The sequence below is a fragment of the Streptopelia decaocto genome, assembly GCF_964273445.1.
Source record: "Streptopelia decaocto genome assembly, chromosome: 2".
Taxonomy (NCBI): domain Eukaryota; kingdom Metazoa; phylum Chordata; class Aves; order Columbiformes; family Columbidae; genus Streptopelia; species Streptopelia decaocto.
Window position 1 is genome coordinate 110,077,184 of NC_138655.1, and position 25,597 is coordinate 110,102,780.

At 39.1% G+C, this 25,597-nt stretch overlaps 1 protein-coding gene across 1 annotated transcript in view; it reads left to right on the plus strand.

Moving 5' to 3' along the window:
- Positions 1–25,597, plus strand: part of SUGCT (succinyl-CoA:glutarate-CoA transferase) — a gene marked incomplete at both ends in the record, with an annotated part of 354,974 nt that overhangs the window by 142,545 nt on the left and 186,832 nt on the right. The window contains 2 exons of the mRNA XM_082046307.1: positions 9,232–9,334; positions 17,134–17,205. Coding sequence (XP_081902433.1) covers positions 9,232–9,334; positions 17,134–17,205 — 175 coding nt within the window. The remainder of the gene's footprint in view (positions 1–9,231; positions 9,335–17,133; positions 17,206–25,597) is intronic.

The following is a 25,597-nucleotide window of genomic DNA, read 5'->3' on the forward strand; positions in this document are numbered from 1 at the left end:
TTTGAAGCTTGTTGCTTTGAACATTGGTTTAAGTTGGTTGCTTTGGCTGGGTTTACATTAGTTCTTTACTTTAGTTGTTTTATGATTAATTTTTGTGGTTGGTTGTTTGACACTGTATGAGGTTGTTTCTAGGTTATGTGTAGGTTCTTTGTAGGTTGTGTGTTCGTAAGGCATTTAAACCTTGTTGGTTTAGGCTGTTGAAGGTTGATTGAGTTTGGTATAGGTTGGTGGTCTAATGTTACTTGTTTTAGGTTTCTGTTTTAGCTTGGTTTAGCTTGGTTATTTCAAGTTGGTCATTGTAGTTTGTTTGTCATTTTGTGAAGGTTGATTTGTGTTGTTTGTTTTAGGTAGGTTGGTTTTCCTCGTTTCTGTTAGGCTGTTTGGTTGATGTTTTTTCAGCAAGGTTTTTTGGGGTAGGTTGTCCTAGTCTGGTTTAGATTTTTGGTTGAGGTATCTTGGTTCAGGGTGTTTAGGTGGTTTTAGTTTTTCTGAGGAAGGTTGTCTGAGGGTGTTTGTTAGAGGCTGGTTCTTGGAGGCTGATTGTTTAAGGTTGGTTCTTTGAGGTTGGTTCTTTTAGGTGAGATGTTTTAAGCTCTTTTTTTCAGGGTGGGTTTTTTTTGTTAGTTTTGGATTTGTTAACGTCATTTGGTTGAGCTTCTTTGCTTTAGTGTGGTTTAAGTCACTGGATTAAGGTTATTTAGATTATTTGAGGTTGGATGTTTTAGAAGGAGGTTTGCTTTATGTCATTTGGTTGGGTGTGTTTCTGTTGAGCTATGTGTGGGTTGGTTGGATGAGGTTGTTTGAGTTGTTTTTAGGTCAGTTGGTTTGAGTTGGTTGGTTTAGCTGAGTTTCTGTTAGTTGTTTGAGGGTGTTCTTTTGAGGCTGGTTGTTTGAGGTAGGGTGTTTGCAGGTTGTCTCTTTGTAGGCCTTTGAAGCTTGGTTGTTGAAGTTGGGTTTTGGTTGGTTGTCTTATGCTGCTGGATTTAGGTTTGTTGGTTTAGCTTGCTTGAGGTTGGTGAATTGGTGGCTTGAGGTTGTTTGGTGTCATTTTAAGGCTGAGTTCTATTGTTTGGTTTAGGTGTTTTGGTCGTTCTTGTTTTTATGAGGCTGTTTGGTGGATGTTGTTTCAGGAAGGTTCTTCACGGTTGGCTACTAGAGTTTGGTTTAGGTTTTTGGTCTAGGTGTCTTCTTTCAGGTTGTTTAGGGTTGGCTACTAGATTTTGGTTTAGGTTTTTGGTCTGGGTGTCCTCTTTCAGGTTGTTTAGCTTGGCTTAGGTGGTTTGGCTTAGGTGGTTTGAGGCTGGCTGTTTGAGGCTGGTTGGCTGAGGCTGGTTGCTTGAGATTTGTTGGCTGGTTGGGTTTGGTTGTTTTTTTTACCCTTGATGAGGTTCTGTGTAGTTCTTTGTAGCTTGTTTCTATCTTCTATGTTCCTCTCTTCTATTTTTTTTGTAGCTTGTTTGTTTTACCGTGTTTTTTTGAATCTTGTTTGTTTGAATGTTGGTTTAAGTTGTTGTTTTCGCTTTGTTTCCATTAGTTGTTTTAGGGTTGATTTGTGCGGTTGGTTGTTTGATCCTGTGTGAGGTTGCGTCTACGTTATTTCTAGGTTCCTTGTAGGTTTTGTAAGGCACTTCAACCTTGTTGGTTTAGGTTGTTTTAAGGTTGTTTGAGTTTGGTATAGGTTGGTGGCCTTAAATTACTTGGTTTAGGTTTCCGTTTTAGCTTGGTTTGGGTTGTTTGATGTCATTTTGTGAAAGTTGATTTGTGTTGTTTGTTTTAGGTGGGTTGGTTTTCTTCAGTTCTGTTAGGCTGTTTGGTTGATGTTTTTTCAGCAAGGTTTTTTGGGGTAGGTTGTCCTAGTCTGGTTTAGATTTTTGGTTGAGGTATCTTGGTTCAGGGTGTTTAGGTGGTTTTAGTTTTTTCTGAGGAAGGTTGTTTTGTGGGTGTTTGTTAGAGGCTGGCTCTTGGAGGCTGAGCGGTTAGGGTTGGCTGGTTTGGGTTGGTTGGTTGAGGTGATTTTTGGTTGAGGTTATTTAGTTTTTTGGTTTAGGCTGGTATTTTAGGTTGATTGTTGTAGGTGGGATGTTCTAAGCTGTTTTTTGTTTAGGATGTTTTCTTTTGTTGTTGTTGTTTTAGGTTGGTTTAGGTCATTTGGTTGAGCTTGTTTGCTTTATCGTGGTTTAGGTCACTGGATATGGGTTATTTAGATTATTTTAGGTTGGATGTTTTAGATTGGTTCTTTTAGGTTGGTGGTTTCAGTAGGTTAGCGTATGAATGTGGTTTTGGGTAGATGTGTTGAAGTAGGTTGGCAAAATGTGCCAAAGAAGTCGTGGTAAGGGGCCTCACTTCCGAGAGTGCGCCTTGGGCGCAAGAATCTTTCCCATACCTGTCAGGACAGCGGTGGCTGCTCTGAAGCACTGGGACCCTGGCAACATCTCTGCATCCTATTTCTTACCTCTGCTGCCTCTGGCTCTGCAGGGGATGAGGACAGCGAGCTCTGCAGTGCTCCTCCAGATGATATTCCCTTGGTCTTACCACTGCTGTCCAGCTGACAAGGGTTTCCATCCAAAAGATAAGCCTTGCAGCAGAGAACCTCCAGCAGCCTCGTCCAGCCTCCAGTCTTCTCCTCCCTCAGCCCCCGCCAAGGAATTCCACCAGCTCTTCAAGGGCTTCCTCTGGGATGTGTGCGGGCTGCCCCCGGGCCAGCTCTGGCAGTGGACACGGGAGGCTGCTCCTTCTTATCCTGCCCGGGGCATTGTGACCGCTGTGTTGCCGGGTGCTGGCATTGTGACGTGGTGGTGACGGGGCCCCTGTGTGCAGCCCCGCCCGCAGCCCCGCCCGCAGCAGCCCCGCCTGCCAGCCCCCCGCCCAGCACCCTATGGAAGAAGCCTTTAGGGTGCTGCCCCGAGGCAGTTCCTGTGCCCAGGAGGTCCAGGGGCTGTCCCTGCCGTTTGGTGGCCGTGCACTGGGCACAGCTGCTGGGTGGCCCTGACACCTCCGTCTCCATTCCGATTGTTTGTGCACTGATTGTGGGTAGTTGGAGGTTTGTTGTTGAATGTTCAGTGTTCGAGGCTGTTTGTTTAGCGTTTCTTAGTTCAGGCTTGTTTGCTTGAAGTAGGTTGTTTCAAGTTATTTGGTTTAGGTTGGTTTGTGGAGGCTGTTTTTCTTTAGGATGGGTGAGGTTATTTGTTCCAGGCTGGTTTAGGTTGGTTGAGGCCTGTTTTTTGAGGCTGGTTGGTTGGCTGGTTGAGGCTGGTTGTTTACAGCTGGTTGTTTCCGGTTGCTTTTTTTACACTGAATGATGTTCTAATTAGGTTGTTTGTAGGTTTGTTGTTTGTTTCTGCCTTGTTAGGAGCTTGTTGTTGTTTTGAGTGGTGGTTTAAGTTGGTTGCTTTAGCTGGGTTTCTGTGAGTTGTTTTAGAGTGTTTTGTTGAGGCTGGTGGTTTGTTTGAGGTAGGTTTTTTGCAGGTTGTGTGTTTGTAGGCTGTTCAAGCTTGATGGGTTTGGGGCTGTTGAAGCTGGGTTTCGGTTGGTTGTCTTTGGTTGGTCGTTTTAGGTTTGTTGGTTTAGCTTGGTTGAGGTTGGTTATTTGGTGATTTGAGGTGGTTTGGTGTGATGTTAAGGTTGATTTCTGTCTTAGGAAGCCTCGGTGGCTGTCTCTGCTGGTTGTTGGCCATGCAGTGGCCAGAGCTGCTGCATTTTTCTGACGCCTCCTTTTGCATCGAGTTTCCCAGGACAAACCTCATGCATTTACTCGTCTCGGGTTTTGGCAGAAAGGAGTCCTGCAGGCCAGAGACTGACGATATTAGCTCTCCCCCGTGTGCACTAGAGGGTTACCTTTTGCTACGTAGTTATCTGAGTGTGAGGTACACCAGTGCAGGAACAGTACCTTTCCATTTTTGGAGACTGAAATTGTAAGGGATGATTCTCCTGCAGAGGGATCTGAACAGTTCAAGAACTGGGCAGTCACCAGTCGCATGAAGTTCAACAAGAGCAAGTACCAGATTTTGTACCAGGGACATGGTGACCCTGGCTGTACATCCAGACTGGGGGATGAAATGCTGGAGAGCAGCTCTGCAGAAAGAGACCGGGGGGTTTTGGTGGACAGCAAGTTGAACGTGAGCCAGCAGTGTGCCCTGAGAGCCGAGAGGGGCAACCGTGTCCTGGGTGCACCAAGCACAGCATTGCCAGCCGGGTGAGGGAGGTGATTGTCCCACTCTGCTCTGCACTGGTGTGGCCTCACCTGGAGCACTGTGTGCAGTTCTGGGCACCACAGGATAAAAAGGATATAAAGCTATTGGAGAGTGTCCAGAAGAGGGCTACGATGTTAGTGAAGGGTTTGGAGAGGAAGCCATATGAGGAATGGCTGAAGTCACTTGACTTGTTCAGCCTGGAGAAGAGGAAAGTGAGGGGAGACCTTGTGGTGGCTACAGCTTCCTCACAAGGGGAGGAGAAGGGGCAGGCGCTTCTCTTCAGTGACAGAACCTGAGGGAATGGCATGAAGATGTGCTGGAGAGTTTCAGGTTGGACATTAGGAGAAGGTTCTTTACCCAGAGGGTGGTGAAGCACTGGAAGAGGCTCCCCAGGGAGGTGTCACGGCCCCAAGCCTGACAGTGTTCAAGAAGAGACTGGACAACACCCTCAGACACATGGTGTGAACTGTGGGGTTGTCATGTGCAGGGACAGGAGTTGGACTCGATGATCCTTGTGGGTCCCTTCCAGCTCAGGACATTCTATGATTCTGTAATATTTATAGAAGGCAGTATCAAAACAAAGAAAAATGTTTTAAATCAAATGTTAAAGGGAGAAAGATTGGCCAGGCCTTGTAAATTCCTGCTGGTAGGGCTTTTAATTTTCACGGCACAGTTACAGTCTTTTACTTTACAGTGGTAGTCAATGGTGCGGAGTCTAGTTGGAGGCCAGTATCTAGTGGAGTGCCCCAAGGGTCAGTGCTGGGGCCAATATTATTCAATATATTCATTAACGACTTGGACGAGGGAATTGAGTGTACTATCAGCAAGTTTGCTGATGACACCAAGCTAGGAGGAGTGGCTGACACGCCGGAGGGCTGTGCTGCCATCCAGCGGGACCTGGACAGGCTGGAGAGCTGGGCAGGGAATAACCTGATGAAATTTAACAAGGACAAGTGTAGAGTCCTGCATCTGGGCAGGAACAACCCCAGGTTCCAGTATAGGTTGGGAGATTACATATTAGAGAGCAGTGTAGGGGAAAGGGACCTGGGGGTCCTGGTGGACAACAGGATGACCATGAGCCAGCACTGTGCCCTTGTGGCCAGGAAGGCCAATGGCATCCTGGGGTGTATTAGAAGGGGGGTGGTTAGTAGATCGAGAGAGGTCCTCCTTCCCCTCTACTCCACCCTGGTGAGACCACATCTGGAATATTGTGTCCAGTTCTGGGCCCCTCAGTTCAAGAAGGACAGGGAACTGCTGGAGAGGGTCCAGCGTAGGGCAACGAAGATGATTAAGGGAGTGGAGCACCTCCCTTATGAAGAAAGGCTGAGGGAGCTGGGTCTCTTTAGTTTGGAGAAGAGGAGACTAAGGGGGGACCTTATTAATGTTTATAAATATATAAAGGGTGAGTGCCATGAGGATGGAGCCAGACTCTTCTCAGTGGCAAACAATGATAGGACAAGGGGTAATGGGATCAAGCTGGAACACAAGAGGTTCCACTTAAATTTGAGAAGAAACTTCTTCTCAGTGAGGGTGACAGAGCACTGGAACAGGCTGCCCAGGGAAGTTGTGGAGTCTCCTTCTCTGGAGACATTCAAAACCCGCCTGGACATGTTCCTGTGCGACCTCACCTAGGTGTTCCTGCTCCAGCAGGGGGATTGGACTAGATGATCTTTTGAGGTCCCTTCCAATCCCAAACATACTGTGATACTGTGTGATACTTCTTTTGGAAGTTTTTGTCAAAGGTCTTTTATTGATATTTTGGATTGCTGAGCATGATATCGTTTGATACCTAGCAACTTAAACATCAGCTTTTTGCTATAAAGAATCTTAAGGTATTTATTTGTGTGGTTTTAAAAATTTTAAAAAGAATTGAAGTCTGTGCAGCTGACATCAGAATGGTGAACTTTAGGCATTTTTTATCGAAGTCTTGTCTTTCATCAGCTTTTGAAACAGTATTTCTCCATTAAGGCTGTACAACAGATATTGCAATATATAAAACAGAACTGAATGAACCAAATATGCTGAATGAACCAAATATGCTGAATGAACCAAGGATGCTGTTTTTCTCAAAATCTAAATAATAGACCTTTATTGGCAGTGGTGATGTTCTGTTTTGTTTTTAAAGAGTTTGCTTAACGATATGCTCTCAACGACCTATTTTTACCACTAATAAAGGAAGCTATTCTACATCAGATTTAGGTCAAGAGTTTCAATTTCAGGAGGAAATGCTGTGTGTCTCCGCTGATGGTGACAGAATGTAGGATTTTTATATCTTTGCCTGAGTTGAAAGCTTTTAGGAATTCTCTCCAATCACCATTGAATAAATAAGGAAGACTATTATTACTGTTACTTACATTCAAAACAACTGTTTTTTAAATAGAACGTCAATTACTTTCTACAAAATTGTGTGTGTGTTTTCTCTTTCAGTCCCTTACAAAGGGAAGAAAAGTCTAAGCAGAAGCTAAAATTCAGGAATTCATACACCCCATAGAAATTTTGCAAAGCATGCACTCACTCCACTGTATATATTGAGTCACTTGTAATAATATTACTGAAGAAGAATGTATGTCTTAAAATGATTCAGATTTGCTGTGACATTAGGTAGCAGCGTACTGATTATGCAGATGTAGAGAATTGACACTCCCATTAAAAAGACTTCATTTTCAAGCTGTCCTTTATAATCTGAAATCTGCATGGGTTTGTGTGTTTGGGTTTTTTTGTTTGTTGGTTTGGTTTAATTTTGGTTGGTTTTTTTTTGGCTTTGTGTTTTGGTTGCTTTTGTTTTGTGTTTAAACCCAGGAGGATATTTATAAATTCTTTCATTAAAAGAAGTACGAGGAACATAACATAGCAGGGCTTATTCATTACTAATAGATCAAGGGAATGATGGTATGAATATTAAGAATTAAATAATTTCTTAGTGATGGTCTTCAGAGTCCAAAAGTCCTCTAATAGATTTCTGTTAGAAATGACATAGTGGTGGATGTTGAGCTGTTAGGAAAAGTAGTAGCTGAAAAAAGCTTTAATTTTATAAAAAGGGAGTTAGTGGGATATGAATTATGAAGCATCTTGGGAGGGAAGTGGCCTGATGTGAAACAGTTTTTTGTGTGAATCATATTTACACTATGCAGTAGTTTGAGCCCCAAACCTTAGTAATAGAAGACTGTGAACAACAAGAATATACAGATTGTAAGAATTGTTGCCGGAGAGTACTGAAGGGAAATAAAATTATATTTTAAATTAAAATCCTGCTTTCCTAATGGCTGCAGCCTCCTTCCTCGGTGACTATCTACCTCTCTATAGTTACCTTTTTCCCCCCATTTTCTGCAATGTATGTGGTTCTAGGTATGGTCAGCAACAGAGTACTAAATTCGATGGATCCTAGATGTGTCTGAGAGTGGCATTATCTTTACGGCTGACTACATCTTTACTATGAAATAACTTTAACATTCAATGAAGCTTATAATTGAACAGTGCAATAATCTTATATCTGTTTTCTTTAGAAGTAAAGCTTCATTATGCTTCATTTCTTCAGAAGTGATGTTTCATTTCATAACATTTTTCACATTTAAAGTCTTTTATTCTGATTTTTCTGTATTATTGCTCCTCTCATTTCTACTGGTATTATTTGTTAACGTCATATGTATTCAGCAGGACTAAAGCTTCTGTTTCTGAGGAAGAGCAGTGCAAAAGTTGTGCATTTTCCTGTTTGTTTGGAGTGCAAAATGCATTTGGTATCAGGTTTTATTCCCTCAAACGTTGGGGAAGCTGTTCCTGCACAGGAAGAAATACTGTGAAGCTTGGATCTGTATACTTAATATAACTGTAACTTGTCACTGTCACGAGGTTTTTTCTTTAGTCTAAAAGTAGCATAAAATACTTTGCAGCCAGTCTCTGCATGTGTATAAAAAGAAGTTTACAATGCTTGACTTCACTGATTTGAGGGGTTTTGTGCTTTTGGGCTTTATCTCTATTAACTTACTGTCAGAAACTTGGAAGATTTGTTTTGCATAATAACATGCTAGAAGGAAGCTACAGGATACCAGTAACTGCGTGTTCCTTACCAAGGTTGCTGTTAATTTCATTTTCTTCAGGTCTTTACATCACAATTTATTTTCAGTATTGTACGTATCGTGAAGTAGATATTTATAATCATCTGGTAGATTTCTGTGTTACTTACCTTCATGAAATTTAAGATGCTATCTTCAAATAAGTTCACCTTTGATTCAGAATCACAGATGGCTATAGAAAACACCATCTCTCAGTGACTGGTCTTGCTTCAAGAGTGTTTTTTGTTCATCTATGTAACTCTGTTGGGTAGATGAGGAAAGAAGTGTCAAGCAAAGGAGAGGAATGAGAGAGGTGCACTTCCAGTTATGGAGGTGAATGCTTAGAAATAAATAAGCTGAGCTTTTGTATGGGATATAAGGACTTGGAGTTCTGTGTTCACCAGCGTAGCCACAGTGTACATATGTTGAACCGGATGTCCTTAGGATAGGTTACACAGTCATACAACAAATAAATATGTAACCAATGTTGCTATCTGACCAACAAATGCAGCTGTTAATCCTGACATGTGTTTTGGATGTAATAGAGGAAAAACAGTGTGGTGCTTTACATCAGCTTTCAGTGAACAGTGTCTCATGTTAGACTCGTACCCACATTATAGCTATCTTTTGGTTGTTAAATACGTACGTAAAAGAAAACAAATGTGAAGCACATTAGTGTAATTAAGGACTGGAGGAAACCCATTGATCCTTATTTGAAACTGAAGATAAATTTAGCTTTATGTCATTGCTGGATTGCTTCAGATGATCAGATAGAAATAGAAGTCAGTTCAGTTATGTTCTTTCCCCCGTGTCTTTGGGTTTTGCATTTCTGAAGAACATGTGTAGTACATTTTCATTGTGTTATTCAGTGCCTGGAAAGAAATCAGTGGGGAAGAGTATGGAAGCAGTGAGAGAGGGAGGAGACATGCTATACATTTTTTCGGAATCTGAAAGCACAAAGTTGAAACCACATGCTTCTTATTTGCTCTCAGGTTTTCTGAAAAAGCAACGATCGAATGGTTGCAGCTCTTTGAAGGTAGTGGGGTTCCATATGGCCCAATCAACAATATACAGCAAGTATTCTCGGATCCTCAGGTTGGTTCTCACTATGTCTTTTCTATACGTTATTACATGTGTTTTACAAATGCTGAGTAATGATCACTTTTCCTGCCACTCAGACCTGATTTGAGCTGCTTCAAAATGGGATCTGAGAGTTATATGGTGGATAGAGTTTGAGCAAATAAAATGGCATAATAAGAAATAAATATAGATCCTTAAATGAATTGTATGATTGGGAACACAAGTTTTGCTATAATGCATTAAACCATAGGTATTCCATGTCACGGATGGAGTCTGTCTTTCAAAAATGGCTGGTAAAACAGGGAATGAAACTGAAATATATTATGTAATTGCATTTTGTCACATAAATACACAGAAAAGTATATTTCTTGCAGTCTGCAAGCAACTGATTTTCTTTATGGAGAATCTGTACATAATCTATACTGTTTGAAAAAAATGGACAACTTTTTGACTGGAAGCAGAAAAATGAAGTACAGAGGTCATACACAGAAAGATTTTAACCTTTTCTTGGCCTGATGGATTCCCTGGCTGAGAATATTACAGCTTTTTATTTATTTATTTTAAATGTCAAGTCTTTTACTGAATTGCATCTGTACTTAACTATAAACAATTTATTTTTTTAGTATCTCTAGAGTTATATTATCTGCATAATCTATGATCCTTCCTCATTTTCTCACCCTCTGGCCCAACACAGACCTGAATTATACTCTTTTCAATAGTGTAACATCATCTTTTACAGCTATTCTATTGTGTAATCAATCTTCATTAATTTAATTTATAATAATGAGAGTAACCAGAAAAATAATTGACCATTATAAGGGGAAAAAGAGGCAGCCAATCCTGTATGTGCCCATGTCTACTATCAAGAAGTGTTTGTCAGGATTGTGAATACAATTGCAGTCTTTGGTAAAGAAGAACAGAATCTCTATCATAAGGGAATGTGTTCATAATAAATATATTTGTTATAAATATGTTTATTGTACTTTTAGAGGTATAAGACAATAGTTTTTTGGCTACTGCAAGGAAAGAAGTTTTTTATTTTCTTAAATAAATATGCTCTTTCTCCGTAAAATGATGTAGTACCATGCTGTAAAATATGCATGGGCCAAATTTTTCACTTCATAACTTTCCCAGGGATTAAGGTTAGGCTTTGAAGAATATACAAGAAGAGTCTTTATTTTACTCAGAATGTGGTTGACTTGGCTGTACTTGGGGCAACATTGGAAAAATATTCTTTGCTTTCTTTTGATGCTGTGAATTTTAAGAAGTCAGTTCCACTCTGCAGGAGACTTTTTAAAACATAGTATGTCATGGGATGGCCATTACCTCCCAAATTGAAGAGATTATCTTGGTTACCTTGCTTTTGTTAAAATTCACCTAAATATTATTTTTAATGTATTGTTATTGTGTGTTATAGTTACATATATATATGTCAGGCTATTACTATAAAAGGCGTCGTGGTGCTTTGCAGTTAGATACCACCATATGGCAGGTTTTTCAAAGTATTTTCCTGGAAAGGATCATACTGATCTCTTTTTTTCCTCAGGAAACTGCTTGAAAATGTTGTTCTTTCTACACCCTTTGCTAAAATAAGTGATCCTCAGACACTGTGTTCTTATCACTATTGGAAATGAAATGTCAGTGTTTGTGGCGATGCTGCATGTTATCCATTTGTTTCACTTCTAGTGCTGCCTGCCCCTTAAGCATTTTCTCACAATTATTGTTTTGTTCAAGCGGGAGGGGGAATGATGCAGTTCCATCCTCTTTTTAATTGAAATATGGAAAGGTGTTGACATTTTAAGGTATTGCTCTTATGACAGATATTTACTTTACATCACTTACATAAAATTAAATCCCCAGTCCACCTTTTCATATTTGAGAGACCATCCAGCAGATCAGCAGTTCAGAGAGTAGCATACTCAGCCTCTTAAGTATATTTTGCTAAATTCTACATAAATTTTTATTTTGGTGGTGAAGACTTCATACCTTCACAGGTGACTTAATTGCCCTGAGTCACTTATCCATAGCTTGGATTTAGAAGCCTGGGGACAGTTCAAGCAAAGCTTTTCTCCTTCACGTTTCTTCTGAAGTGTAGTTTTTGCTGTTGTACCTCACCCGATCTTCCTCCACTTGCTCATCCTTCTGCTGCTGTATAGATAGCATGCATCTGGGATAAACACCCATCCTTGTGTATAACTTTGCCCTTTCATTAGCTGGTCTGCAGTTTCAGTTTCTGAAACTTCAAAATGCATGACAGTGCCATGAGACTACGTTTAAGAGTAGGGCAGAAGTCTAGTAACACCCAAGAATCCATAATGCAGGTACCCTCTGCACTATGAAATGCCAGTTGTAACAGGGAGAAACTACCACCCACCACCACACTGTAATCACAGCAAGATTTTTCTCATGTGTAAAGCTCAACCCAGTCATTAAGTATGAGACCTTTGTAATAATTCTTCACAGTGTTCCCTTTATAATATGGTGTGTTTTTTTTCAGGATCCATTTAGATGAGAAAATGTATTCCTAGGAAAGATGTCACTCAGCTTGCGTTTAATAACCTTACTTACTAATACTGCATAACGAGTTCAAACAGTGTCATGTAAAATGAGTTTATTGTAACTCAGTAATCTGCTTTTCATAGTCGTTTGTTTTCAGCCATTGCAAGGACTCCAGAAAAACATCAAACTTGTGATACTTCAATATACAGAAACTCTGTTCTACCTCTAGTGGATAGTACCTAGGTTTTGCTGACCTCCTCCATTTGGGGCACTACCAGCAGAATTGGATCGGAACACAATTCAATTTTTTAACTTCATTTTGTTGCCTTTGTCTTCCTATTTCATCTACGGATTTTTGATATCTGTAGTGCAACCATCATTCATTTGAATGCGGTCTTGCACCATTAGTGATGAAGATGCACTGTGTGGACATCAACAACCATCAAAGCATATGCCAGCTCAGCTGTCAATAATGTCACAAAGGGTGCACCGGGCTGGTACCAGGCAAAACCAGAAATGCTGGGAGGAGGTTGGAATAATGCTAGGGGGGAATGGAAGCAAGACGGTGACATAGGAAAGATAAGTAAAGGAGATGACCAAAAAGGTCTAATGAAACTTAATCAGCTACAGGTGGGTTGTGTTTTCGAATTTTATTTTATTTTAACTAGAAGGACCTCAGAACTCTCAAGGCCAAGAGTGGTTTGTATAACTTCTATAAGCTGAGATAAACCAACACATTTTTGATCCCAGGACATTTTGTTAATATCATTAACAGTTTCAGTCATACTCCAAGCGAGCTGCCAAAAAACATGACATTTTTTACTAAGTTGGGGAGCCAGGTGATACTGTTTTTTCCATGAATGGAGTGAAATGTCCACTTTTCCCACTGATAATAATCTTTTATTCATTTGTGAAGTTAAAGTGAATACCACAGGCATTTGAACTGCTAAGTAAATCAGCCTGTGGATAGAAGTATATGTGTACTTGTGGATGTATGGATAAAAAGGCTGAGAGAAAGAGGAGCAGTTTTGCTAGTTAAGGGAACAATTTTCTTAAAAACAAGAGGGAGGAAAGAATGTTTGTAAAAGTTCTTACAAACTCTTAAAAGTACAGTATAGACTATTTTAATGAAGCCTTTTTATAGTCTGACTTTTTCAAGCTATTTTTTAAAAATGTGTTCTTTTAACCAGGCCAAGATAGTACAAACATTAAAGGAATTCTTAAAACATTTTAAAAACTTACTAGTGACCTCAGTATGGTCCCATTTAACATACCCTGGGGAACATGTGTATGAAATACAACGTGGTTTGAGGTTTTCCAAACAAAACAAACTTAAAAGAGAATACCATTTTTAATAGAAACTACTCAAATTCTCCCAAAAGATAAAACAAAACCAAACCAGGTACACACTGTACTGCAGCTAAGTATGAAAGAATGAGGATCTTTGCTGGTTAAGTGAGGGGACTGCAGGGATTTTTCGTTTTCTTTAAAACATTACTCTTCCTTTTTCCATAATGCAATGTCTTTCACAGTTCTTATACAGTGTTATTACTTTAATTAAATGTCTGGCATATATAAGAAGCAACAAAACAACCCAGAAATGTTATGCGCAGTTTAGTAAATTGTTTGTTATCTCATGCTTTACTGGATTAAATGCATTCATGTTGATGTATTTTACTATATGAATGCTGCCAACTGAAAATAAATAGGAAAGCCATGCAGTGGTACTTTCCCCCACTGCACCCCCCCAGCAGTTAGAGTCATACCACACAAGTTGAGTACATCAGGTGTAAGACATCATCCTGATGCATCACTTCTGAGAAATATGGGGAGGGAAATATCAGAGCTGAAATATCACAGCTGGCCCTGATTTCAGCTCCTGCCAAACACCTGCAGACTCTAAAAGGATACCAAAACAAAACTCCACCCTGTGGCAAGAGGCCATCCCTTAACAACCCTTCCCTGACTTTGCATCCCAATAAAAATTAATTTAACATTTTTTACAGAAACCATAGTCTTCCTGTCCCAGAAGGCCATTACAGTTCCTTTAGCCATTTCTCTGAATATGCCTCAGAAAAAACCCCACAGTAAATTGAAGTATTAAAATATCTGATAGCTGGAAATTATCTGATGTTTTAAGTTTATTATTTGTGGAAACTTATGAAAGTGGTAGCTTTTTTTTTTTTTATTTATTAACCTCCAGATTGTCTCTAAGTTTGGAAGTAATTTCACTTAAACACACCCTGGCAAAAATTTCCTATCATCTGGTAAAAGCTTCTGCAATCAGTGCTGTGAACACACAAAACAGCAAAAGATATAAAGTGTGTTATGTTGTGTTTTTTTTTTTTTTTAAATCATCTTATGCATGTTGTTGGCTTGTGTTGTTGTTGTTTTTTAATATGATCATGTTTTAATTGTTATTCTTTGTTGAAATAGACTTTTGTGGCACACTCAGAGCTGTCCCAAGTCAAGAGAATTGTATTCACGTTCATGATACTGCAGGGAATTTTTACATGTGGAGTTTTCTGCAACTGAAAAGCAGTGATGGAGGCCTGAGGTAATCTGATGTGTCTGGAAATAATTCCTAACAGACAAGAGAAAGAGAGGAATTAAATTTTGCATGTGTCTACTAAGTAAGTACTAAAACTAGTTGGACATTTTCCGATGAAATGTTTTTCCATTTAAAAACACCAATTTATTGAAAGTGAAACATCCACGCTAAGGTGTCTAAAATTTAAATTCTGTTTTGAAACAGAAATTCAGCTCTATTCCTGCCTGTTTTGCTAGGTTGAAAATGTGTACTGCGTAGCTTTGATTTGGTGTTTCAAGCCAACTTTTTACCTCGACTCTTAAATGTTATGCAATGAAAAAAAACCATACCACCAACCATACCCAGCCCTTTAATTTTGTCAAAAGTAGGTCTTTTATACTAAATTACAAATGTTTTCAAGCTTTTGGTTTGTGGGAAATTTAGGAAAGTGGATTCTGTTCTCAAGTGGAAAGCATTAAGGAATGGAACATAGTTTAAAGAAGTGAAATGGAAAATCCAATTCTAAGACTGTTTGTATATGTGATTCCCACTTATACACAATCATGCAGGCTTTATATGTGTTATGAGATAGTTCTATATCCAGATGTTCTAGAAAGGGCTCAAAATGAGACAGCACTTGAATTTTGGTATGAGAAATATTGTAATACGAAGTGTTTTATAAATTTTGGCTGTAGCAAAATGTGGTCCGTGTCTATGCCATATTTTTGGCTGGCCTGCCTGTCTTAAAATGATAGATTGTGATGGAGAAGTCTTGAAATACAATGGCATTCTAAATAAAAAAGTGTGTTTATATTAACGACAGGTTTTGTTGTACACACATTTAATATACATGTATTGTTTAGATAAGAAAAAGAATTTTAAGGGAGGTAGTTCAACACTCTTTATTATTATGTTTTGTTTTCACTTACCTACACATTTACAGAATTTTAAAGTTTGATCTGAAATTTTCAGTACTGGTTCTCTGCCTAAGTCTGAAGTATGTTTGGAAATGTTTCTGATAAAACGATCCACTCTTGTTTGATAACAAGTTTCCAGAAATCTATTGTCTACCATATCAACGTAGTCTTTCTTGCACATGTATTTTTTTTCCTGGGAGTTCTGCTGCTCACTTTTAGAGAATTAGTTGTTTTACAAAGAGACTTGGGTAGAAAGTTGACTGCAGTGTCATAGGTGTGCTCTTTGCTGTCCTAGGTTTTTAAGGGTCGGTAGGGGAGAATTTGGAGTCTGGAATGGAGCTCCAGACAGTGCATGCAAAAGATAAGCTTTTCCCTGCTGCCATATATTTGAGTCCTTCATGTGTTTTGTGAGCCCAAAGGTGTCAGCTTTGTTTGAGACCTAAATTAGAAATCTTATAACTACACCAAATAAAATGGTTAGGCTTTTTCAACACCAGAATTTAGATTTCTAACAATGTCACAATAAATAAATAAGAACAACACAGCGTGAGAAAATTCACCAACCGTTTTCTTTGCTGTAGAAAAACCTCTAATTCGTAGGCACTGTGATATTTTTAAATCAAGTAATTTCTTTCTGCTATACTCTGTTCCTGAAGGGTGCAGGATAAACTGTTGAGTAGGAGAGCATTTGCCTTCTCAACCAGGTGGTTGTCTGTCAGATGCTTAATTCATTTGATTCGGAATATGAGAAGTAGTGAAAGAGGTAAGAGGTTGCAGAAACACGGTTTCATTTTTATAGAAGATGAATGCCAGACAGGAGTCTCTTCCTGCATCTGCCACACAGTTCACATGTGGTGTTGGGTAAGTCACTTCAATCGAATTGTTTAAAGGTGGTTGTTAAACGTGTGTGCCTCATGTTTAGAGTGTCTGCCTTGTGACACCATATGCTAAATACGCTGCAGGACTGAGTTCTCTTGGATGTGAATGAAACTCTTTAAAGTATTCTTTGGCCACTTAAAAATGTAATATTGTTGAAAAGGCTGAAAAGCCTAGCGTAGTGGTTTTGCCCTTAATTTTCTATGTACTTTGGTTTCTTCGCCTTGAAATTAGAACTCATCTTTAAAGCACTGTTGCAAAGATGCTTCTGAAAGTATAGTTTTTAATGTGAGAGCACCAGAGAAATGACCTTTAGGAAACTAATTTTTATGTGTGATTTGAGTGATATATATTAAAATAAGACCTGGAGCTACACATTACTTATGAGAAATAAAACCACTTTTGAATATCTTAAACTTCACTGAATTAGGGAGTAGCCTGACAGGAAGAAAAGTGAAGCGTGCACTTAAAGATTGTACTGTATTTCTTTTATGCAAGCAAGCAAATGTTGCTTAGTAGCAGCATTTTTAATTAGTAGCGGCATTTTTAATGTTATTTTTAAAATTTCTTTTAAATGTGTACATATATGGAATGGCATGTCTTTAGCTGGTACTGTTTACAGAGGCATTCCATTGAGAAAAGATTAACGTAAGTATTTGTTGGTTACACAGAATATTAAGTTCTCAAAAGCATTTCATTAGATGTCTTTTCTCATAAAATACTAAATTGTGTTTAAAAGTTATATTGGACTCATGGCCTTTCAAAGGTACAAAATGTCACCTAGGCTTTTTGAGCATCTTCTTCTAGAAGAACACCTGTCAAAAAGGCATGCTCAGGTTTTGAAGCAAAGAGCATAGCAGAAAAAAACCCTACTTTTGAAACCTCGCAGTCCTAGTTAGTCCTCAGTGTTAGCATAATGTCCCTTGCGCCTCAGACTCTTGGATCAGTTTCTGTCCTTGCAGGAGTCATATGCTGCTTCCCTAACCTTGCAGCTCATCAAAGTGACATCAGTTGGTTTCACAGAATCTGTATTTGACATCTGGCACTACCAGAGTATGTTCAGGATAAGTCCATCCAAATTTAAGACATACTGAGCTAGACTATGTGTAACTTCTTAGAAACGCCTCACAGCATGAGCCCAGCTTTCACTTCTGTTCATATAAACTGAGTAACTGGGGGGTCAAAAGAGTTTTTAATTAACCCCGTTGTTGCATGTATCTAAAGTTGGATGTGTCCCAGTCTGTTTTATGTATGGGAAGTTTGGGAATACATGTGTATGGCTATCCCATGAAGTCTCATAGTGTGAAGAGAGGCCCAGTCAGCATGGGTTTGTGAAAGGCAGGTCCTGCTTGACCAACCTCATCTCCTTCTATGACAAGGTCACCCACTTAGTGGATGAGGGAAAGTCTGTGGATGTTCTGTACTTGTATTTCAGTAAGGCCTTTGACACCATATCCCACAGCATTCTCCAGAAGAAGCTGGCAGTTCATGGCCTGGATGGGTGTACTCCGAGATGTGTAAAGAACTGGCTGGATGGCCGGACCCAAAGAATTGTGGTGAATGGAGCCAAATCCAGTTGGTGGCTGGTCACGAGTGGTGTTCCCCAGGGCTCAGTATTGGGACCAGTTCTGTTTAATCTCTTTATAAGTGATCTGGATGAGGCGATTGAGTGCACCCTTAGTAAGTTTGTGGGCAACACCCAATTGGGTGGGAGTGTTGGTCTGCTGGAGGGTTTGAAGGCCATGTGGGGGGGATCTGGACTGGCTGGATTGTTGTGCTGAGGCCAGTTGTATGAGGTTTAATGAGGCCAAGTGCTGGGTCTTGCACTTGGGTCATAACAACCCCAGGCAGCGCAACAGGCTCAGGGAAGAGTGGCTGGCAGAAAGCTGCCTGGCAGAGAGAGGGCTGGGGGTGTTGATTTGTCAATCAACATGAGCTGAACATGAGCCAGCAGTGTGCCCAGGTGGCCAAAAAGGCTGACAGCGTCCTGGCTTGTGTCAAAAATAGTGCGGCCAGCAGGACCGGAGAAGCAATTGTGCCCCGGTTCTCAGCACTGGTGAGGCCAGGCCTTGAATACTGTGTTCAGTTTTGGGCACCTCACTACAGGAAAGACATTGAGATACTAGAGAGAGTGCAGAGGTGGGCAAAGAAGCTGGTGAGGGGTCTGGAGCACAAGTCTGATGAGCAGCAGGTGAGGGAACTGGGGCTGTTTAGCCTGGAGAAAAGGAGGCTGAGGGGAGACCTTATTGCTGTCTACAACTACCTGAAATGAGGTTGTAGCATGGAGGGTGTTGGTCTCTTCCCCAAGTAGCAAGTGACAGGATGAGAGGAATTGGCCTCAAGTTGCACCAGGGAAGGTTCAGATTGGATGTTAGGAAAAATTTATTCACAGAAGGGGTTGTCAGGCATTGGAACAGGCTGCCCAGGGAAGTGGTGGAGTCACCATCCCTGGAGGTGTTTAAAGGTTTTTGATGAGGTTCTTAAGAGACATAGTGTAGTGCTAGAGTTAGGTTATGGTTGGACTCAATGATCTTGAGGGTCCCTTCCAACTGAAATGATTCTATGATATGCTGAAGCAATTGATTCATTTGATTCTTTAGAAGTTTGTTGGTGGTGTTTGTTTTAAAATATTTTTCTTAAATAGATGTATATTCATTTACTAAGCTAAATTTATAGGAGAATCAGTAATAAATATTGGCATTTCTGACTAAATTTTAGTCATGATTCAGTACGTAACTCCCTCCAGCAAAAGGTCACATTTAAAATTTCTTACTCTGTTTTTCTGTTTTCAAAATTAATTGCCACTTTGCCTTTTTGGAGTTTGTATGAAAATAGCCTAGATATTTTTTCTTTCTTTCTTTCTCAGAGACTATAAGAGCTAGATTTTTGTCATAGGTCTTTTAAACAGATTGGTTTGTACTCAGGATAATTAGTGTGGTGCAGTTTTGTAGTGTGGGTTATGTTTCGTAGGCATCAAAATACTGATGATATTCTGGAGAATAAGAACTTGTCATCTTACACTTCAGAATCCCCAAAATGGTAGTAGCTGTAGATGATAAGTATTCCAGTAAGGGAGAAAATAAAATGGAAAATACAACAACAACAAAAAGTGCGGAAACTGTGCAGATCAGGCTTTAGTTGTCATTTGATCTCCCACTGCTTTTCCTGAGTGCTCAACTTAATCTAAAAATCTTATCTCAAGCCATGACTCTGGTCCATCATCCTGAAATTATGAGATTTCTCACTCGCTTCAGCTTAAGTTCACCTTGGAGTCCTACTCACTGCTGAAAAAAAAAAGGTGATATTTTCAGATGAGATGCTGACATGACTTTGCATTGTACTTATGCAATAACAGTTTTTAAAAATACAGCTTTAGTTTTATGCCTCTTACTGACAAGAAGGAATATTTGAGCCATGAAAAGCCAAGAATGTGGGCTAAGTAGGAGTGGGCACTTGAAGATTTAGATTTCCAACCACCACAAAAAGGCATTAATTAGTCAGGCAAGCTTTCTCTGTCATTGCCATTTTCCTTCTCATCTCTGAGTAGTTTCATGTAGGTTTCTAGTATGATTCAAGTAGACAGCTTGTAAAGAAGCAGGAAGTATTTCCTCACTGTGCATGGTCACTGAGGCCAGGAGCATTATTACCATTGTTTTCAAGAACTCATCCTAAGCTTAAAACTGGCTACAGCATTCAGATGTCAACACTCTGAGCAGCCAGCCACATGTTGAAATTTTCTCCGCACAATTTCAACTGGCTACTTACAACCATAGCATTTAAATATAGCAATTTAAATCAGAAATGGTGTAATTTTGTAGTGTAAGTTTTAGGGGTAAAACTTCTTTTGAATTACATATAAATCTTGATTAATGTTGTTGGTAATTTCAGGTGTTCTTCACCTGTCCTGAAAAACAGTCAGGTTTACAGACATGCCTTTGGGATGGCCAGCTGAGTTTTAATTGTCTAGAATGACACTTGAAACACATCATAGCTCACATATGACGAAATGTATTTATATATTTATGCATGCCTGTAATGGCCTGTTAAAATATTCCTATAATGCAAGAGTCACCTCATGTGAAGTCGATTAATTAGTAGTATTAAACATGAAGATCCTGACCTGCCTGTGAGAGAAAACAAAGAGAATGACACTTGTGGAATTTTGAGCCAAGTTTAGGAATGGCATGAGAAAGGCACAAGGATAAATTGAAGCACCAAAAAGATGGTGTTTATTAATACATTATGAATCCCAGTTTAATTTCTAAGAAAAAACAAGGAAAAAAAAAATAGCCTCTTTCAGTCTAGACTGACAGATGGATCCGGGAATTTCAAGAGCTGGGCTATGTCTCCTAAGAACCTGCAAGGGCCAGTTTGAGGGGTCACTATTTCCAGGCACTGGGTTTTGGAGAGAAGCTTCTGCCAAACGTAGTCTGATGCTCCTGTGGTGTGGAGTAGGCAACTGAAATGCATCTTCCCACAGTCCTCAAATCACACCTGAAGTATGACCAGAAACACCATTTAGTATCTGCACATCATATTATTTCAGATACTGTTATTACCACAGGGTCACAAATGAAAAATGGAGAAGTTAGGATCTCTTTAGTTCTTCCTGTGATGCTCAAGACTACCCATTTCTCTAAAACAGCTGAAATCTCTGTTCTAGTCGTAAAGATAAATGCTTTGCGTTTCAGAGAATCTTTTATGTTTAAATCAGTTATATAATAACTGGTTTTGTAAAAATCTCCCTTTTTGCCCCCCTGTACCCCTGAGAAATCATGAAGACAAAGAAGAATACTTACTGACAAACTTGAGTGTGCAAAAAACCCCACCCAAATTCCTATTTCATGATGTTTCCTCAGATTTACAGGCTACTGTGTACAGGGTAAGAGGAAGTTGTAGACTGGTATAATTATTTTCAGAAGGGGGACAGCATCTTACAGGCTCTGAAGTTATCAAGATATCATATTATTATCATTATATTCATTTCTATTGATACTGTTGGCAGATAAACCTGACTTTTTGTTTGGTAGATTGTACCAAATTTGTCTGGATAAAAGAATCTCTCTGTTACATCCCACAATTTCCCATACAGGTTTCCTATCTTTGATGTAAGCATCTTACGTAGGAATCTGCCATCTTTCAATGGTTTTCTTGAACTGGTTTTGGATACGTTATTTGTTCATGTTGAGAACTGCAGTAACAAATTATACTTCCCATTTTTTCTTCTGTATACCTTGATACTGATAATGTGCTGCATGCAAATGCTTTATTCCCACTACTTCCTACTTTCATAGCATTGCTTTTCTTCTTTATGTATTTTTCAAACTATCTTTTGTTTGTTTGTTTGTTTTTAACATTTCTTTTTCAAATTTAGCATTTCACTGTCCACACAATGTGTATTTTCTGGATGTATTATTTATACACAACTTAGCCTATTGCATAGTGTCTTCTAGTGGGAACTTAAGTTACATTGATGTAGTATTCCGGTGTTCCTTATTCTCCACACTAAAGTGATGTATTTGAAAAGAGAGATACTTTGCAAGGCATGTCCTATTGATTGTAAGAACATGTTGGAATTTTCAGTGTTACGTCCTATTCTTAGAGTGTAAGAATATGCATTTAATAGGAATGCATACTTGAGGCTTTGGCGAGTCACACATTTTGAAACACAGAAGTTACATCCTTAATTGAGACTGATTTCTTGTTAATAGCCTTCTTTTCTATCATAAGCTCTACCTCTAGTCAATATGCTGCTACAACTACTTATCAGTATGTGTTATTAAAGGAAGGCGATATTCAGTGTCTCCACAGTGAAATTTCAAAATATATGGAAATTTAAATAACATACCTCCATGTCTTTATCTTTTGAATAAGTCCTTTCAGAATCTAAATAACTAAAATGTTACTAGGTCAAACAATTTCAACTTCCAATTGAAATTAAAGGCACAGCAAGGCTAGTGAAATTGCTAATTAAGTAAATATCCAGCTCTGTCCTATATTACGATCAGATTTATAAAAATAACAGCAAATTATAGGTTTCTTGTGACATATTTGGTCTTGCAGAAGACTTTTCAGTCCAGGCGTTTTTCCTATTTTAGAGCAAAATGCAAACACATTCACTTTCACTGTGTACATTTTATTTCTCTTTTTAGATGAGTGATGGAAAAACAAACATGAAATGAAAGCATGTGGCAATAGTTTACATCTTTAAAGTCATCTAGGGAAGGGTGTAGAAAGAAGTGTTTTTGTCATTTCACAATACAAAGCAGTTTTCAAACCTCTTGGATGTTTTAAGTGAACTTTTGTTTTGAACATACAAAGTTTTGTGGATAAAAACCTCCACTGCTTCAAAAAGGAAAGGCAGATGCACTCATCATGCTGTAAGTGTCCTCTTTGACATTATTGCCTTTCCATCAGTTTGACCTGTATAAAATTAAAGGAGCAAAACCCAGTCCTGCAATCTTAGCTGATGTAGCTGTCTAACTGACCATCTAAATAATCTTGGAAGTCTGTGGGGTGATGGGTGCCACTGAAATTAAGTATTTGTTTAGGCGTGAATAGGGTTTGTGTGTAGCCATGCCCTCAAATGAAAATTAATATGAAGTATCAGTATCAAAGCAATGTTAAAAAGACGACAAGGTATATTAGCGAAAAAGCAGTGTAGTTGCTCTACAGGTAGTCATTGAGTTTGGTTTGTTAATTCACTGCTTGCTTTTTTCTGGTGAAGCTGCCAGTAGGTAGGCCAGCCTTTGGGTGGGTAGAAATAAACTTTGACATGAGTATTTAGCATTAGATTATCAATTCATTTATAGAGGCCACTGTTTTTTTGGAGGGGATATGGAGAGCTTAGTGCTAATTACTCAGTCTTGACTGCTCAGCAGGTGACAACAGAAGTAACTAAGGATTCATAAATAGATTTATGTTTTTAAAAGAAAGTATTTTTTCAGCATTTTGGTGAGGAACTTTCACTGCATTTCATACACATTATGTAATTAAATGGGAAGAGATAAATGTTTATATATAGTATAAAATCTATAGGTAGCAATTACAGGTTGAAATTTATATGTATAAAGTGTAATTAGGAATTATTTCACCGATTATAGAGTATGAGAACATAGTCTTGTTGCAGAGGAGTCTTGCCTGCTGCTCTATGTGGTTACTTAGTAGAACATCACAGTTCTGAAATAGTCTAAAATTGCATGTAAAATACATTGCAGCTTGATTTAGCTGTATTTGAAATGATGACAGAGGATGAAAGATAATGTGAAATTTGTTCTTGCTTAGAAAGCCTTCATCTTTTTATTTATGCTAAACTAAGTAAATTATAATCTTCTCAAAGACATTATGTCTCAAATTGCTGTTTCATTTCTAATTTTAGCATTTGTTCAAAATCTCCAAAGAGGTTACAGAAAGTAATAAAAGTATGCGTAGGGAAATTGCTGTAGTTGATAATGGCCGTAATGTTTTTCCTGCTTAGTGGATGCATGTTCTGTTTGGTTCAGTTAAATGGTGAAGTTCTTCCCTCTCCTCCTTACTCCCCTGTACTGGAGTCATTGCAGCTGTTCTCAGGAAAGTAAAATATATTTGCTGACCTTAATAAGTTTTCTGTTACCAAAGCAAAAGATATTTCCTAATGTTTGTAGGCTTGTACTGACATATACCCTTCCTAGCAAAGAAGTATTCAACATTTATCAGCTGCTTCCTGATAGGAAAATATAGCTTAAAAGCAGGGTTTTTTTTTTCATATTCTCTTTCTAAGTGGGTTTGTATTTTTGTTTAAATGAGACACTTATGCTGAATAGAATTGGGATAATGGGATCATTTAGGCTGGAAAAGACCCTCAAGGTCGTCAAGTCCAACTGCAAACTTAACACTGCCAAGCCCACCACTAAACCGTGTCCCTAAGAACCTCTTCTACACGTCTTTTAAACACCTCCAGGGATGGTGACTCCACCACTTCCCTGGGCAGCCTGTTCCAATGCTTCACAACCCTTTCCGTGAAGAATTTTTTCCTAATATCCTATCTGAATTTTCCCTGGTGCAACTTGAGGCCATTTCCTCTCATCCTGTCACTTCCTACTTGGGAGAAGAGACCAACACCCTCCATGCTACAGCCTCCTTTCAGGTAGTTGTAGACAGCGATAAGGTCTCCCCTCAGCCTCCTCTTCTCCAGGCTAAACAGCCCCAGTTCCCTCACCTGCTCCTCACCAGACTTGTGCTCCAGGCCCTTCACCAGCTTCGTTGCTCTTCTTTGGACATGTTCTAGCATGGCAGTGTCTTTTTGTAGTGAGGTGCCCAAAACTGAACACAGTGTTTGAGATGCAGCCTCACCAGTGCTGAGTACAGGAGTTTTGCCTTCTGCTCCATGTGGTTACTTAGTAAAACATCATGTTTGCTTGAAGTTCTGAGAGAGTCTAAAATTATATGCAAAATACATTACATATATAATTTTGGTGAATCATTCACTACAAGTGTGGTTCTGGAACACATAAAATTACTTGTAATTTATATCAAATTCACTAACTAGTTTTAAATATTGTCAAAAGTTTAAATGTGAGCAAAATACTAAGGAGATGAAGCATTTTCTTTAGATATACTGTATCCTGGATCAGAAGAGATATGAAGAAATCTTTACCTTCACTCAGATGGATGATCACTGGCATAAATATTGTCATACTCTCTTATGATTAAGATAATATTATTTTTTTCCATGTAAGGAGGAATGGTATTGGTACTAAGGTTAAACTGGTCATCTCTTGTTCTGATCTAATGAGCTGCCTACCAAACAGCTGAAAGCTGTAACCTAAGTGAGACAAGTGGAGCAGGGAGTAAGTCTATGAAAGGACTCTAGGAGTAGATCACAGCAGGGATGTATAAATGGTTGTCTTTGATTAAGTTAGAATATCTGGGAAAAAGCTTTTTCCTTGCACTCAGCTGTGCTGCCCCCTACCCCCTCACCTCTAATTGTAGTTGGTCTAATTTTTGATCTGAGACTGGCTTTCAATTATTCATATAGCTCTGGTGTTAAACCTGAGAAGTAACGTCATGCCCAATATAAAGTTATTTTTTTAAATAATATCTTGCTCACTTATTGCTCCAAATATATTCATTCTGACTTTCCATACTCTTTGGAAGACTTATGCCCAAACTCTAGATTTTTTTGATAATTTTTAATAAAAATTTAGCTTTCGGATGAAAAATTCAGCTTTCAGATGGAAAGCCTGACTTCATAATCCAGCTGTCTGTATTGCGGAAGTTGCAATTACTTGGAGTTATTTTGCAGCTGATGTGAACTCAGTTAAATATTACACATTTAGAAACACTTTACTATTTAAATTGGTGCTGTTTTAAACTGTGCCATATACTGTGCTCACCTTTGGGTGAGCAATTGGCTGACGGGCCGGGCTCAAAGGGTTCCAGTAAATGGGGTTATGTTGTGCTGGCAACCAGTCACTA